The sequence below is a fragment of the Stomoxys calcitrans genome, chromosome 1, assembly GCF_963082655.1.
Source record: "Stomoxys calcitrans chromosome 1, idStoCalc2.1, whole genome shotgun sequence".
NCBI classification, from domain to species: domain Eukaryota; kingdom Metazoa; phylum Arthropoda; class Insecta; order Diptera; family Muscidae; genus Stomoxys; species Stomoxys calcitrans.
Genome location: NC_081552.1, coordinates 270970284 through 270987207, shown reverse-complemented (window position 1 = coordinate 270987207; position 16924 = coordinate 270970284). Strand labels below are relative to the sequence as shown.

Here is a 16924-nt window from a genome sequence, read left to right as displayed (position 1 = left end):
AAAGTTATAGAATTGAATATATATTGGGCGAAGGATTGGTCTAATATATGCCACAGGATAAAATACTCTGCCCCTGATAATAATGTCCCCCTTTGTTCTTATTGGAAGGAGATTATTGACGTTTTAAATACTCAAGAACTTAATGATTTTTGTAGCAGTGCCAATAACTCGCAATTCCATGATATCTATTCTTGTCTCCAATACAATCAAATACCATCTTGTACAAAAGATCTATCTTCACATGCAACCGGCTTGATTTAAAAAGCTAGAGGAGGTTTGCTTGATTCAAATGCCAGAAATTTTACTGGAAGTAATAATCCAAATAATTTTTGTACAATTTGCAATTTAAACCAACCGGAAAGCACATATCATTTTATTGGGGCTTGTCCAATTTTCGCCGATTACAGAAACCTATTTTTTGGTAAAAGTATTCTTGAACACATTTGAATTTTTTATTGTGTAAATATATACTAGTATTGAAAAAATGGCTAACAGCAATATCGCTATGCCAAACAAAGATGTAAAATAAGTTATATAAAAGTTATAAAGGAATTAATATAAGCAATATGTAAATTCATCTATTAATAAAATAAAAAAAATAAAATGAAATAGATAAATAAGTTTTTTTAAGATTAGGATTAAGTTATGTATTTATTAATTTTTTTTTGAAGTAGTTATTATACATACTGAATATTATGATTGTTAATCGGCCATTATTTTGAGAAAATTATTTCCCTAGAAGCCAATTGTTATATCCTTTGATAATTCAAGGCCAATATCTACTTTGACGATTGTATCGAAAACTGTTGAACATGTCCTTAAATCCTCCCTATTGTTAAGTTTCGTTGCAACGAGTTTACTTGAATCGATTGGTTTTATGAGGGTCAATTTTAATGACCGAAACTCTCTATTCTGCTATCTATGGATTTAGAGAAATCGTTCGACAGGATGGATTATTCCATTTTTCTATCTCACAGACAGGTATCAGTGCATTTTTGTGCATGGAGAGACATCTGGAATCCTTTATGTTAGAAGTGAAGTTCCTCAGGGCTCTGATCTGTTTACAAGAAGTTTTGGTAATAATTGTTCCACGTTTTTATTTGCTGATGATATGCAAATTGTAATTACAGGAGAACTTAGTTCAATGGATAAGATTTATGACACCTTTCACGCGATACGGGTTTGGATGACACAGAATAAATTGAAGGTGAATCCTGAGAAGATGAAGGCCATAATATTTTCTACTTATCCGACATCATTTGATATCTCTTATAATAGCATCCCAATACAATTGGCGGATCAACTGGAATGCTTGGGTGTCATATTAGATGACAAGTTATGTTTTGGCCCTCATATAGAGCGGGTTGTATAGCGCACGAATGGCTCTTTACGCCATCTTCACATTTACGACCTTCTGCTGCTAATGTCTATGAAGAATAAACTGGTTCATGTTCTGACAATGTCCAATATTCTTCTTTTTAGAGGTTTATTGTGGTACATCGGTCCACGGTAAACATTTTGTTATATCTTCCAAATAATACGCCAAACTATATGGTCTACTTAGAAACTGGTCTATCCACTTTATATATGTCTACGTTAAAAAATCATTTTTGTTATATCAACAGAGTTCTGCGTTTAAGGTCACACAGGTTGCCACGGATACTAGCAGAAAAAGTTATAGAATTGAATATATATTGGGCGAAGGATTGGTCTAATATATGCCACAGGATAAAATACTCTGCCCCTGATAATAATGTCCCCCTTTGTTCTTATTGGAAGGAGATTATTGACGTTTTAAATACTCAAGAACTTAATGATTTTTGTAGCAGTGCCAATAACTCGCAATTCCATGATATCTATTCTTGTCTCCAATACAATCAAATACCATCTTGTACAAAAGATCTATCTTCACATGCAACCGGCTTGATTTAAAAAGCTAGAGGAGGTTTGCTTGATTCAAATGCCAGAAATTTTACTGGAAGTAATAATCCAAATAATTTTTGTACAATTTGCAATTTAAACCAACCGGAAAGCACATATCATTTTATTGGGGCTTGTCCAATTTTCGCCGATTACAGAAACCTATTTTTTGGTAAAAGTATTCTTGAACACATTTGAATTTTTTATTGTGTAAATATATACTAGTATTGAAAAAATGGCTAACAGCAATATCGCTATGCCAAACAAAGATGTAAAATAAGTTATATAAAAGTTATAAAGGAATTAATATAAGCAATATGTAAATTCATCTATTAATAAAATAAAAAAAATAAAATGAAATAGATAAATAAGTTTTTTTAAGATTAGGATTAAGTTATGTATTTATTAATTTTTTTTTGAAGTAGTTATTATACATACTGAATATTGTGATTGTTAATCGGCCACTTGTGACTTTTGATTGCATAATAAACAAAATACATGTGGACACTTTTCTTCTTCTTTTAAATCCCTTTATTTTATTTATATTTAGTTAAAGTTTAAGAGTAAAGTACAATAAAATGTTTGATATCAATAGAAAAGTAAAACAGTAATCAATGTAAACTAATGGAATGGCGTTCGGTTTTAACTCGCGTCTTTACGTCGTCACGGCTGCGGATAGACTGATTTCTGTGTGCTTCGCTTACTCGTCTTTGTGTTTACCAAAGCCAAACACACATACATTCAAACTTTTCCCACAATTCGGCCATCCTGCGGGGAATTCGTCTCGAATTCTTCATCTTCGCCCTCAAAATCGCACCACCTCTTCATGTATTCTGCACAAGTTGTAGTTTTCATCGGTCCCTCACCAGAACCACGTTTGAAAACATCGTAGGTATCATTTGGCTTTACCCTCATCACTTCGTAGGGTCCCAAATATTTCGGTTTCAGCTTAAGGCCTGGACCAAATTGCGTGCGCTTTATAGCAATTAAGTCACCCTTTTGGTATTTAGTGGCCTTACGTCGTCGTAGATTGTAATACAATCTGTTTTCCTGTTGGACTTTTAAAATTTGCTCTTTCGCAGCTTGTCTGTAAAAGTTTCTTTCTTCAACGAAATTCGAATTCAGCTCATCCTCAATCATCTTCAGAATTTCAGATTGTTCGGGAGTCCTCATCTTTACTCCAAACATTAGTTCAAAAGGTGTAGTGCTAATACTTCTGGAAATTGTCGAATTTATGACTTGCTGTACTTTTGCAACGTGTCGATACCACTTTGCAGGGTCATCCATACTCAACTTTGACAAAACGGCTATAATCGTCGAGTTCAATCTCTCAATTTGCCCGTTGGCTCGTGGCAAGCCCGTCGTTATCAGGAAATGTCTGATGTTCTCCGTCTCACAATACAGTTTGAAGTCCTCTGAGGTAAAAGCAGTTCCTCTGTCCGAAATTATTTGATGGGGATTTCCAAATAGAACACTTTGCGACTTCAGCTTAGATAAAACTTCGTTCGTCGATGTTGTCTTTGTTGGGTACAACCAACAGAACTTTGTGAAGGCGTCTATCACGGCAAAAATATGTTTATACTGTTTGCTAGTTGATTCCAATGGTCCTAGATGATCAATGTGGTAGGTATGCAATGGTTGAAACTCTTTCGGTAATGGGTGGAGTTCGCCCTCCTGTTTTCCTTTTTTCCGGTTAGCCATTATGCATGGAATACAATTCTGCAAATGATATTTGACCTTCTCTTCTAATTTGGGTATATAATACTCCCTTCTTATAATCTCTTTGACTTTGTCTTTGGCAAAATGCCCTTTCTCATGAACAGCTCGTATTACTTCCCTCTGCATTCCCTTAGGAATCACCATTACCTCATAGTCATCAACATACCTGCACAAAATATTTCCTTTCATGAAATAGTTATCATGAACGTCTTTTTCTTGAAGAATGCTTATAATTGCCAATAACTCATCGTCTTGTTGTTGAGCTTTCTCCAATCTGGTTAGTAAACTATCCTCCACTATCGTCATTATTGGAAATCGGCTTAATGAATCGACATGTTTCATCCTTACACCAGGTCTATGCTCCACTTCATAGTCGAATTCTTGCAGTAGCAACACCCATCTGGCAACTCGTGTACATAAATCTTTTTTCTCCATCGTCTTGGTGAATGCATTGCAGTCGGATACTATTTTAAAATGAATTCCAAGTAAGTATACTCTGAACTTCTTCAGTGCCTCCACAACTGCGAGTATCTCTAACTCGTAACTGGAATATTTCCTTTCGGCGTCCGTCGTCTTCCTGCTCATGTAGTATACTGGATGCCAACCGTCGTCATCTGGAGATCGTTGCAATAAGATTGCGCCATACCCGTCCATCGATGCATCCGTATGAACTTCTGTTTCGTATCGTTGATTAAAAATATTTAATACGGGTCCTTCTGACAAAATCTTTTTCAAAGCGTTAAACGTAGCAATCTGTTCGTGACCCATCTCGAATAATCTTCCTGCCTTCGTTAAGTCGCTCAAAGGTTTAGCCAATATTGAAAAATCTGGAATGAATTTCCTAAAATAACTAGCAAGCCCTAGGAAACTCTGTAACCCTTTAACGTCTTTCGGCATTGGGAATTTCAATATAGCGGCGACCTTGCTGTTCGATGGAAATATCTGCTTATTCTCGATTACGTGGCCAAGAAATTCCACGCGTCTGACTAAAAATTGGCTTTTCTTCAAGTTTAGGTCAAGTCCATAATCCTTGCAAACTTGTATTACCTCCTTCAGATTTCGCAGGGCCTCGTCTTCGTCTTTCGATGGAATAATAACGTCGTCGACGTAAGGAAGTGCAACACCTCTTCGTGTCAAATCACGAAAAATTGTGTTAATAAACCTCTGGAACACAGCAGGTGAGTTTGACAAACCAAATGGCACCTTACAAAACTGGTATTGCCCGTTGTGAGTAACAAATGAGGTGTACTTACGGCTTGCTTCGGCTACACTCACGTGGAAGAATCCGTTCTTTAAGTCAATTGTGCTGAACACCGTAGCCTCTTGCAGTCGGTCTAGCTGATCTTCGATGAGTGGTAGGGGGTATCGGTCTTTAACTATGATCTTATTCATGCGTCTAAAATCAACGCATAGTCTATACGAACCATCCTTCTTCCTAACCATCACCACTGGACTGCTATATTCAGACACAGATTCCTCAATGATGCCATCAGCCAACCACTTGTCCACTTGCTCATCCACTGCTTCCCTTTCAATCATTGGTAATCTACGAGGTCTGGAAAATATGTTAGTGTCTTCGCTCAGGATGATATTCATTTCGACATTCGTAGTTTTGTTCTTCTCAGGTCTGTAATTATCAATGAGCTTCATAACTTCGCGTTTTGCACCATCACTTGCCATTAAATTCACGTCTACTTGACTCTCTGGCTCGTCAGCTGTTCTTATGAGCATAATGTTGTGCTGCTGGGAGGTAACGTCGTCTTTGATCTTTTCGAACTTTAAACTATTCGCCGTAATTTCAACACGAACATCGGAGCAGAAATCCTTTCCTAGCACCACGTCGATATCCATAGAATTTGCTGGAACTACGTGGAATGTCAATTGGTAGTCCTCCTCGTCGATTTCAACTTGATGCGTGAAGTTTCCCAGCGGCTTTATTCGGTTGTTGAGAGTCCTTTCACCAAATCCAACCAAATAAAAATCAGACACTTTATCGCTGACAACATTATACCTGCTGCCTGTATCGAAGATCGCCATGTATTGTAAATCAGAAAATTTAACAACTTTCTTCATTATGTCATCAGGAACTAAACGTCGCATATTGGCTCTTTCATTTTTGCGCGGACATTGTTTTGATATGTGGCCAAACTCATTACATCCAAAACACTTGGTCCCTTTATCTTTATCGCTGCAATTTCGGGACGTGTGCCCTTTTTCGCCACAGTTGTAACACAACTCCTTTTTCTCGGCCTTGTTTGTTGTCTTATCCGGTTGTTTCGTCTTATCAGGTTGTTTCGTCTTATCAGGTTGTTTCGTCTTGTCAGGTTGTTTTTGGTTAAAATTAAACCTTGGTTTAATCTTTTCCTGCATCGTCTCGTAGCATCTTAATTTCTCCTTAAACTCTTTAAGATTTCTGGCACCATACAGCATCGCCTTATTTGTTGCTAAATCATTTATGCCGTCGATTACGTATTGTATTAAAGCGTCGTCTTCTATGTTGCCTCGAGAAGCTAGCTCTTTCATCTTTAAAAGATATTCCAGGTAATTTTCGCCTTTTTGGATTCGTCGTTCGGACAATTGTTTATGAAGCTGTGCGCTGTTTGTCGTCGACTGGAATTCTTCTACCAATTTGCTTTTAAGGGTACTCCAAGATGTTATACCACGTTCGCTTGATATAAACAATTTCGCAAGTCCTTTCAATGAGCGTTTAGCAAACACAAATTTCTGGAGGTCATTCCATCCCATAACAAAAGCAGTTTCGTCGAATTCATCCAACCATGCGCCAATGGGTAAGTCATCAGTTCCATCAAAAGGTCGAATGGAGTCTTCAATATCTCGGAAATTTAAAGTAAATCTGGGAACGTCATTGTATTGATGCGTCTGACACGATGAAACCTCTCTATTTACACCACTAGGCAGTTCGCAATTCATTGTTTGCTGTACGTGAACACCTTCAGCTTTGAGACACTGTTCGCGAACCAAATCGCCTGCAAGCAACAGCTTGTCATTATGTGAACCACCACCAATTGATTCTCTAACACTTGCTTGGCTATCTGCTCTCATTATTGTGCGGTCGTCTTCGTTGCTTTCGCCGTCGTCGTCGTCGCCTTCATCATCGTCTTCGTCGTCATCAACAGCAGCAGCTAACATTGCACCCTTTCGCAGATTATTAAAGATGTGTAAACACAAATCACCATCGATGTAGTCGATACCCAAAGCGTTACATATCGACACCAGGTCAGCTTGACACAAATTTGCCTTTATGTACGTTGCTTTGTTTGCATACATTTCGCTGTCTACATCGTAGTCGAAGCCGTCGAACAAGCGTAGTCGTTTTCGGTTGTCACGATCTCCTTCTCTTCCAAAAATGAATTTATGCATCGCAACCACCACCGTACGCTTGGCAGTTCTTAAACGATTGTCAACCGCCGTAAAATCCCCTAAACATGCCATGGTTCTCTTTTATTTATTATGAGTATTCTTTCTACACAAGTGCGTGTGTGCGTCTTTGTTATAGTTTTATTTTCTTATATTCACAAGAACTGTCCGCTGCACACAAACACATAAACGTGCACTCAATTCAAATCAGATATTGTATCAAATGTCTAAGGTGTCTTGACAATGTCTTACACACAATCACACTCTTCTCCTCAACTTGCCTCTACACACACAACGTTGGGATGTCGGCGTTCTCATATACACTTCTGAAAATTAACCGTCGTTTTGTGTATGGTTGCGAGAGTCCGTCTCTCTCTCACTAACACATACACTCGTCGTCTGTTGTTATTTAAACCACCTCCGTATTTTCAAATTCAACCGTCGTTTTGCGTGATTGTGTGAGAGTGTGTGCGTTGCAGAATTAAAGAAGTTGTACACCTGTGATTCCGTGCTTGGACATTCGTGGATAGAAACTATTCTGCTTTTTTCTTCTCTTTTGATGTGCTTGATGCAGACAATAAATATACTTCCTCGTCGAGTCTTTTCCTTTCTTTTTTAACCGTTCAGGCTGATTGTCGCCTTTCCACATTAACCATTGAATTACTCCGTTCGTCTCGACCGAGTCGCGTCGCGAGGTTTCTTCTTTCACTGCGGCTTTTATTGGCCGATCGTCGTTTTAGTTCACTGAGTCGACTCTATCCCGGTTGAGCCCCCAATTTGTGGACACTTTTCTTCTTCTTTTAAATCCCTTTATTTTATTTATATTTAGTTAAAGTTTAAGAGTAAAGTACAATAAAATGTTTGATATCAATAGAAAAGTAAAACAGTAATCAATGTAAACTAATGGAATGGCGTTCGGTTTTAACTCGCGTCTTTACGTCGTCACGGCTGCGGATAGACTGATTTCTGTGTGCTTCGCTTACTCGTCTTTGTGTTTACCAAAGCCAAACACACATACATTCAAACTTTTCCCACATACATGCTAGTATAATGACCACACATCAAGATGTGCCATGTAAATGCTCCAGTACAATGACCACGCATAACGATGTGCCTTGTAAAATCCCCATAATGCGGAGTCGAATAATTGTTTAGTAATCGGGGTTTCGATTTAATTGCAATCGCAAGGGCCAAGTCAAATCGGTCGTATCTATTGGTCTAGTAGATTTTTGGAAAATTGGTTTTAATAGTTAATTTTTTTGGTTTTGGAAACAGAGGAAGGAATATTGAAACTTAAATCATTTTTTTTTGTTAACCTCGATATTTCTTTTTGGGTAAAAACGGATAGCCAGAAAAGATCACTGTCATAACTGACGTCAGAGACTACACGTCCACGTTCGCGAGATTGTGAAAGAAAAATCCTCCCAATTTTACTCGCTTTGCTTTCGTGTCGCCAGTTCGCTCGAGCTATTGTACCGAATAAAAGTTGCGATAGCATTAAATTATTTTTTTTGGATATTTGGTGTAAACATGGCTCAATAAAAATGTATATCTTTAAAACAAGTCTATTCCGGCAAACTCGCTGCCTCCGCGGAGACAATATTTATTGCGCATCATCATTACCCCCGCATATTTATTTTTATATCAATAATAACAAAAACAATGGACAACAACAAGAAGCATCAAAATTATTCAAGGTCTGGGAATACGAAACCGTCGAGTTCAGGGACTGATTCCAACCGTCAAAAATCGTCAGGTAGGCAGCATCTTCAGTTTGTTTTGCAACTTCATTAACCATTGATTTGCAATTTTTTTTTAACCAGAACTACAGTCGACCAAGTATTTCCCCAAAAACTCCAGACGCAGAGAACCCCCACAAACTTCTGCCCGCAACAATAGCAGTCATAACAACAACCAGCAGCAACAATCATCGTCTGCTAAAGTTCGCCCATATGTGGATAAGCGTCCTCGGGCCAGAGGCTACAATGGCAACAACAACGGACTTAGCGTTCCCCTCAATGATTACGCTGTTGCCGGCTCCTCCGGACTAGAGCTAGAGGGTCCAATGATCAATGCTTCTGGCGAAGTAGCAGGTCATGAATCAAAGTTCAAATATGAATTCAATTCTGTTTACTCGAATGGCTGCAGGAAACAGAATTTGAATCACTTGCTTAATTTCTATTATACGCCACGAGACGTGGATAACTATGATGGAGTTGGAGGAAATAATAGCGCATTAGGTGCTTACAATGGCGCCTATGGCGGACAGCGATATGGCCACAATAAAAAACATAAATACAATAAAGAACAATTTCTCCAGGCAAAGTAAGTATATCTAAAGTTAATTAAAATAATTATGCCCTGACAATTTACGCCCAAATATTGTTTTTGATGATCTGTTTATCCTCTGCAATTAAATTTGTAATTTATGTTTATATGGACGTTCTAGTGGCTTCAAATTACATGTAATCAATAAAATCAACTCAAACAAATCAAATCAAATTATTTATGTATAAAACCTAACTATTACATGTTTTTATTTGTAGCTTTCAATTTGTAATTAAGACGTCGGCGAAACGCAAAACGAATGACTCTCCTGACACTCTCATTGACTGGGCATTGATTGAACAAATTAATTTACAAACCCCTGAAGAGCCACAATGTCCAATCTGCTTGTATCCTCCTAGCGCCGCAAAAGTCACTCGTTGCGGTCATGTGTATTGCTGGCCCTGTGTTTTACACTATCTTTCGCTGAGCGATAAATCATGGCGGAAATGTCCTATATGCTACGATGCCGTCCACGTCGGAGATTTAAAAAGTGCTTCAATAGTGCAACAAAAATCTTTTAACGTTGGATTAAATATAAGATTCCAGTTGATGCGTCGCAAAAAAGGCTCTTTACAAATTGAAAGATATGAAAGTTGGAGGAAAGATGGAAATGCTGAAAAGTATCCATATGTGTCTAGTCCTGTTGAGGATAAAATATTCTCTAAGTTTATTCTTGCAAAACGCGGCGATATTATAGACATTGTCGCCAGAGAACGACAAGAGCTACTAAACGACGTAGATGCATCCTGCCCTGAATTTGTGTTTGTTCAGCAGGCCATAGAGTTGCTAAACGAACGTTTAGAGAAATTAGGAGAACACGATACGAAGGACGATGAAAACCAATTAGCAAATAAAGAAATGCTAAATAACAACGTCGGAGAAATAACAACCAACTATGGTAATAATGAACAACTTCTAGGTAAAGAACAACTTCTAGGAAATAATGAAGAGAGCCAAACTATTTCAACTGTCTTGGAATACAAAAGCGAAGAAAATGCCTCCGATGAAATAAACATAAAACTTCAACCATCTGGGAAATATTATTATTTCTACCAAGCTGATGACGGACAAAACATTTTCTTACACCCATTAAATGTTAAAATGCTTCAAGCTGCTTATGGCAGTTTGTCGGAAGCACCTCCTTTGATTGAAGCACGTATTTTACAAAAAGAACAACATTCGATGGATGACGAGCACCGTCGTAAGTTCACATGTTTGGGTCATTTGCCTTTGACATGCCAATTTTCTGTGGTAGAAATTGAACTTCTTCCACCATATATCAGCGACGACGTAGTCAATGCTTTTAAAGCAGATATAGTACACCGTAAAAAAGAACGGCAGCGTAGAGCTAGAGAAGAACGCGAAAGGGAAAGGCACATTAACGAAATAAATGATCGACAAATGGGCAAGCTTATATCAAGTACGGCTAACATAAACCTAACTTCATCCTATGAATTTCCAACAGTAAGTTAGATAAAATTTGTCAAATTTCCTAATTATTTTCATTGCAATTACAGTGTGGATTTGAAGAGTCATTGCCCGCTACCGATCAGTCTGACGATGTTCCCTCGACCTCAAAGGGAACTCGCACGAAAACTGTTAGCACGAGTAGTGCAGGCAGTTGTAGCTACTCGTCCATTGCTATCAACTGTCAGCAAGGAAATGGTCCATGGAAAACTACTCAAAAACAATTACCAAGTGCTAACTTAGTAATGCGTGAGGCAGAACAAGATGAGGAGCATTCTATTTTAAGCAGTATACACACTAATTTTGGTGATGTATTAGCTGAAGCATTATCTCAAAAGAAATTGTCGGGAAATTCTTCTGAAAAAACTGCTGGCAAGAAGTCATCGAAGAAATCGAAAAAAATGCTTCCTTTATATTCCACTGGCATGAATTTCGCCAAGTGAATTCACATTTTTTACTGGTTTTGGCAGAAAATGTTTGATGTTTGTCCCTAATTAATATTTCTCTACGAGTTTCTTCTATTGTATTGAATGCATACGGAAGTAAACATAAAAATACTAACACTATAACTATTCATTTATGAAAATAGAAACAATAAAAATTGGTATAGTAAAAACATTTGTATTTTTTTTTTTATTAAAAATGCGGGTAATTTTAGTCATAAAACAAAACAAACAACCGGCACGAGATAACTATGAGCATCACACAGGTTAGAACAACGGCTCTTGTTTAAAAACTGGCATGATATTCGATCTGACGAGGCAAATTATTGGCGCCTTTAATTAAATTGGCTGGGTGATCGGTCCGTTGGACTGGAACGAATTTACTCACGTATAGGGGCTTGTGGTAACTTCGCTATTCTCATAGCAGTATTTCCAACCATTAAATGTCACCCTCTCATTTCTTTGCTGAAATGAAAAACAGCAAAGTAATAATAAAAACGGATAGTACGCAATTTCAAGAGTTTATGAAAGTACAACAAGAAATGATGTTCCAACTTTTGAAATTAAATAGCCGGTCCGAATCTTATATACCCTCCACCATTGATCGCATTTGTTGAGTTGTATGCGCGGTATCTCTTTTTAGACGAACGTAGAATATTGAATAAGAACTGTTATGCTATTGGAGCTATATCAAGTTATAGTCCGATTCGGACCATAAATGAATGCTGAACATTGTAGAAGTCATTGTGTTCATTCGGATAAGAATTGCGCCTTGTAGGGGCTCAAGAAGCAAAATCGGGAAATAGGTTTATATGCTTAGCTATTGATCGATTCAGACCATATTAAACACGTATGTTGAAGGTCATGAGAGAAGCCGTTGTACAAAATTTCAGTCAAATCGGATGAGAATTGCACCCTCTAGAGGTTCAATAAATCAAGATCCCAGATCGGTTTATATGGCAGCTATATCAGGTTCTGTACCGATTTCCGCCATACTTAGCACAGTTATTGAAAGTCATAACAAAACACCTCATGCAGAATTTCAGCCAAATCGGATGAGAATTGCGCGCTCTATTGGCTCGAGAAGCCAAGATCCAAGATCGGTTTCTATAACAGCTATACCAGATTATGAACCGATTTAAATCATACTTAGCACATTTGTTGAAAGTGATACCAAAACACTACGTGCAAAGTTTCAGTTAAATCGGATGAGAATTGCGCCCTCTAGAGGCTCAAGAAGTCAAGACCCAAGATCGGTTTATATGGCAGCTATATCAAAGCATGGACCGATTAAAACCATACTTAGCGTAGTTGTTGGAAGTGCTACCAAAACACTACGTGCAAAATTTCAGTTGAATCGGACTAGAATTGCGCCCTCTAGAGGCTCAAGAAGTCAAGACTCAAAATCGGTCTATATGGCAGCTATATCAAAACATGGACCGATTTAAATCATACTAAGCGTAGTTGTTGGAAGTGCTACAAAAACACTACGTGCAAAATTTCAATAAAATCGGATAAGAATTGCGCCTTCTAGAGGCTCAAGAAGTCAAGACCCAAGATCGGATTATATGGCAGCTATATCAAAACATGGACCGATTTGGCCCATTTACGACTTACACTAATAAAAAGTATTTGTGCAAAATTTCAAGCGGCTAGCTTTACTCCTTCGAAAGTTAGTGTGCTTTCGACAGACAGACGGACATGGCTAGATCGACTTAAAATGACATCACGATCAAGAATATTTATACTTTATGGGGTCTTAGACGTATATTTCGAGGAGTTACAAACAGAATGACGAAATTAGTATACCCCCATTCTATGGGGGAGGGTATAAAAATAGATAATACGCAATTTGAAGAGTTTATGAAAGTACAACTAGAAATGTTGTTCCAACTTTTGAAATTAAATAGTACGTCTACGTCGACCTCAGTAGCTGGAGATTCATCGGTTAATCCAATGTACGTTCCAAATTTTGAGCCGTTTGATTCCAGCAAGGAAATGTACAAAAATTATATTCAACGGTTCGTTAATTACACCCAGCTGAAGAACATAACCTCAAAAGAAGATTACTGTGCAAAATTGTTGTTGAATTCAATACGAGCTTCAAGTTTCCATATGATTACGTCATTAGCTGCAGCCAAAGACCCAACGGTGCTTAAGGACGGAGAGCTTCTTAAGCTGTTTGAAACTCATCTGGAACCCAAGAAGAATGTTGTAGCATCAATTCCTTTCGAAGGGCTCCTCTTTGCACTGAGCTACTTATGGAAATTCTGTGGCTGAAGTTTCCTTACGGGCTCAATTTAGCCGGGTTTTACGGAACAGTACCATAAAGGGAAAGCTTTTGCAGTCCAGTGCAAAAAAGTTTGATGAAATTGTTTTATGTGCTCTTTCTCTCGAACATGCAAAAGTTGATGCGAGAGAAATGCATACTGCAATAGCAGTATGAATACGTCTTAAGACATTCATAAATAAAATTGTAAGCAATAGACAGAAGAAACATTTCATCAAAGCTGCAAAAAGTTCAAAGTCACAAAAACGGAAGGTCAATTACCACGAACTTGAATAGCAAGCTTATGTCTTCGATGTGGCAGAAATAACCATTTTGCATAAAAGTGCCGCATAAAGCTGATAGACCTGAAATGCAACTCCTGCAGCAAAACCGGACGCGTATCGCAAGTATGTATAACCACCCTCACAGCAAACAAAACCAATGTAATAATAGAAGAAATTACATCACCTTACCTCTACATCGAATCAGACGAGTCAAATTATGGAATTTTTAAGGTTATGGACGTATACCAAAACAATCACAATGTAAGTTCTGATCGATATTTTGCTACTGTATTAATTGAACGTAAAGATGTGCGTTTCGAGGTTGATTCGGGATAGGTTTTACCTTTTTGCCACGGAACACATTCCATGAATTGAGCCTGCGAAATCAATTAGAATCTTCGAATAGAACATTCCGTATGTACACCAAGAACACATTTAAGCCAGATGGTAAGCTAAATGTTGCTGTAAGTTACAATAACAAAACTGTTCATGAAGGATTGTTTGTGGTCCCTGATGACAGTGCCCCATTATTGGGACGTACATGGATACGCCAACTCCCAATTAATTTAAATGATTTAGATGCCAAGTTCCAAGAATATAAATTTTACGGAATTCTTAAATAAAGACAACGAAGTTGAACAAATTAAATCGGATTTCTCAAACGTATTTACCGAGAAGATAGGCTGTGTACCAAACTATAAGGTGTCTTTAAAATTGCGCAAATTCCTTATGCTTTAATACAAAAAAGTTAACGATGAATTGGACACATTGGAAAAACCTGGTATAATAACTAGAGTTGATAGCAGCGATTGGAGTTCAACCTTAGTTGTAATTCCAAAGGTTGACGGAGTAAGGTTATGCGTTGATTATAAAATTGGTGTTAACCATCGCTTAGTTAGTGCACATTACCTATCTCGAAGAATAGACCATATTTTCAATAGCCTCAGCGGTTCTTCATATTTTTGTCGTCGAGGCTTGTACGAGGCGTATTTACACCTGCCTGTAGACGAACAGTCCAGTTCGATACAGACGATATCCACCCACAAGGGTACTTATCGGATGAAAAGGCTCTCTTTAGGCATACAAACTGCACCAGCAGAGTTTAACCGTATAATCGACTAAATATTGCTCAATGTACCAAAGGCAGAGTCCTATTTTGGCGATATAATCGTACACGGCAAATCTTTTCAAGAATGTGAAGATAACTTAAGAGCATGTTCACTAACGTGCGGAGATGCTCATTTTTTGAAATGAAAATAGAATTTCCAGGCCATATCATAGAACTTAATAAAGTGCATAAGTCATTAACAAAAGTGAAGGCCATTATTAATATGCCAACGCCAAATACCATTGAAGATGTAAGGCGATTTCTAGGAATGGTTACATTCTATTCAAGGTTTATACCTAATGCATCGGCATTTACAGCGCCGATAAAAAGCCGCTTGCAAAAGGATTACACAATTAAATGGACATCAGATTGTCAAGAATCTTTTGGCAAATGAAAAAGGAGATTTCAAGTGACCAGGTACTGATGCCTTACGATGCAAGTCTTCCTCTTCAGTTAACATGTGACGCGAGACCATCAGGTATAGCAGGGGTTCTTTCTCATTTAATTAAAGACAGCGAAAGACCAATGGCGTTAGCGTCGACATCCCTGACTGCAGCCGAAAGAAATTACTCGTAGCTAGACAGAGAAGGACTTGCTATTGTTTTTGCTGTGCAATATTTCCACGAGTACTTATTTGGTAGATCTTTTAAATTAATTACAGACAACATGCCATTGTGTAGAGTATTCCACCAACATTCCAAGCTTCCACAAATAACATCTGCCTCAAAGGAAAGGTATGCTGCCTTTTTAACAGGATATGATTACGAGGTAATTCCAAAGAAAAGCACCGAAATCGTATACGCCAATTGCCTCTCAAGATTAACACAACCAAGTTCAAAAACGAATTCTATGGATATTGAGGTACATCTCATACGCTGTTCAACTATTAATCAAGTAAACTCATTAAGCTTGAATTTTAAATCCATCCAGGAGGAAACCCTAAAGATATTAAACTTTAAAAAATTCTTCATGATTCGTCTACTAATGTTAAAGGCAATGATGAAAGGATTAGTCAACAACAAAATCAAAATTACACCAATATTCCAGGAAATAACTAACCTGATTATGAATTTGTATATTATCACATGTCTAAAGCTCCTAAAGCACCTATAATTTTTCCTAGGCTGGAAGAGAACGAGCCACCAAACAAACCGCCTGAAGAACCAAGAATGGGAACGCCAAGTCGTCGTGTTCTTCGACCAAGGACAAAGAAAATTCCGGAGCATCTCAAGGACTATGTTGATTTAATGAAATAAGTTGTTGTTGTTGTAGCAGTGTGTTAAACACTGAGACGACAGCCCTTGCCGATGAAGAACTCCATCGGGTCAATCCGGTGCGTACAACCGGCTGCCATGGGATCAAATGAAATAAGTAAAATATAAATGTGGGAGAATTGTGGTAACTCTGCTATTCTCATTACAGTATTACCAACCATTAAATGTCACCCTCTCATTCATTGTATTATCATCACTCTTTTGATCTTATTAACTGTCATTGCTCATTACATTGTCATAACCAATAAATTATTACTTTGTAAGCATTCGCGGGTTTCCCTCCATTCCTACCTAGTTAGGCAATATCAGGGCTTGGCGAGGATCGCTACCTCCACATACACAAACCTCGATGTAGATTTGAAATAGGTTTATTTTCTTTATAGAAATAAAGGCTTCATAAGGTTTTATAAAGTTTTGTGAATACGGCTGTCAGTATTTAACAGCTGATACATTCTTACACTGCTGTTGAAGCACCTTGCAACATATTCAGTGCGACTATACTCCCGTAGTGACATAGGGCTAGAGCAAGATCGGAAATGCACCCGCTCCATGCATCTGTGATACCGGGATGTGGCTCTCCCATGACGAAAAAAGGACGAACACGTACGAGACGGCAGCCCTTGTCAATGAAGGATTCTATCGGCTCAATATGGCGCGTACAACCGGCTGCCATCTCGTGTTTGAGCCAAGTTTGGTAATACCTTTTTGGAAGCTAATACTACAGCACAAAAGGA

At 38.0% G+C, this 16924-nt stretch overlaps 1 protein-coding gene and 1 long non-coding RNA gene across 2 annotated transcripts; one reads left to right on the top strand and one right to left on the bottom strand.

Annotated features, from left to right (window-relative positions):
* The first annotated feature begins 8192 nt into the window (after positions 1 to 8192).
* On the top strand, positions 8193 to 11430 carry LOC106095854 (E3 ubiquitin-protein ligase RNF10). Its single transcript, XM_013263261.2, has 4 exons — positions 8193 to 8773; positions 8841 to 9342; positions 9564 to 10809; positions 10863 to 11430. Exons 1-4 carry the CDS (start codon positions 8680 to 8682, stop codon positions 11253 to 11255), a joined length of 2235 nt encoding a protein of 744 aa, XP_013118715.2. The 5' UTR covers positions 8193 to 8679; the 3' UTR covers positions 11256 to 11430.
* Position 11431: 1 nt separating this feature from the next.
* Positions 11432 to 16511, bottom strand: LOC106095827 (uncharacterized). Its single transcript, XR_009398484.1, has 3 exons — positions 16349 to 16511; positions 15976 to 16150; positions 11432 to 11720 (listed from the first exon to the last, which is right to left on the bottom strand). It is a non-coding gene; the product is annotated as an uncharacterized LOC106095827 (long non-coding RNA).
* Between the last annotated feature and the right edge of the window lie 413 nt (positions 16512 to 16924).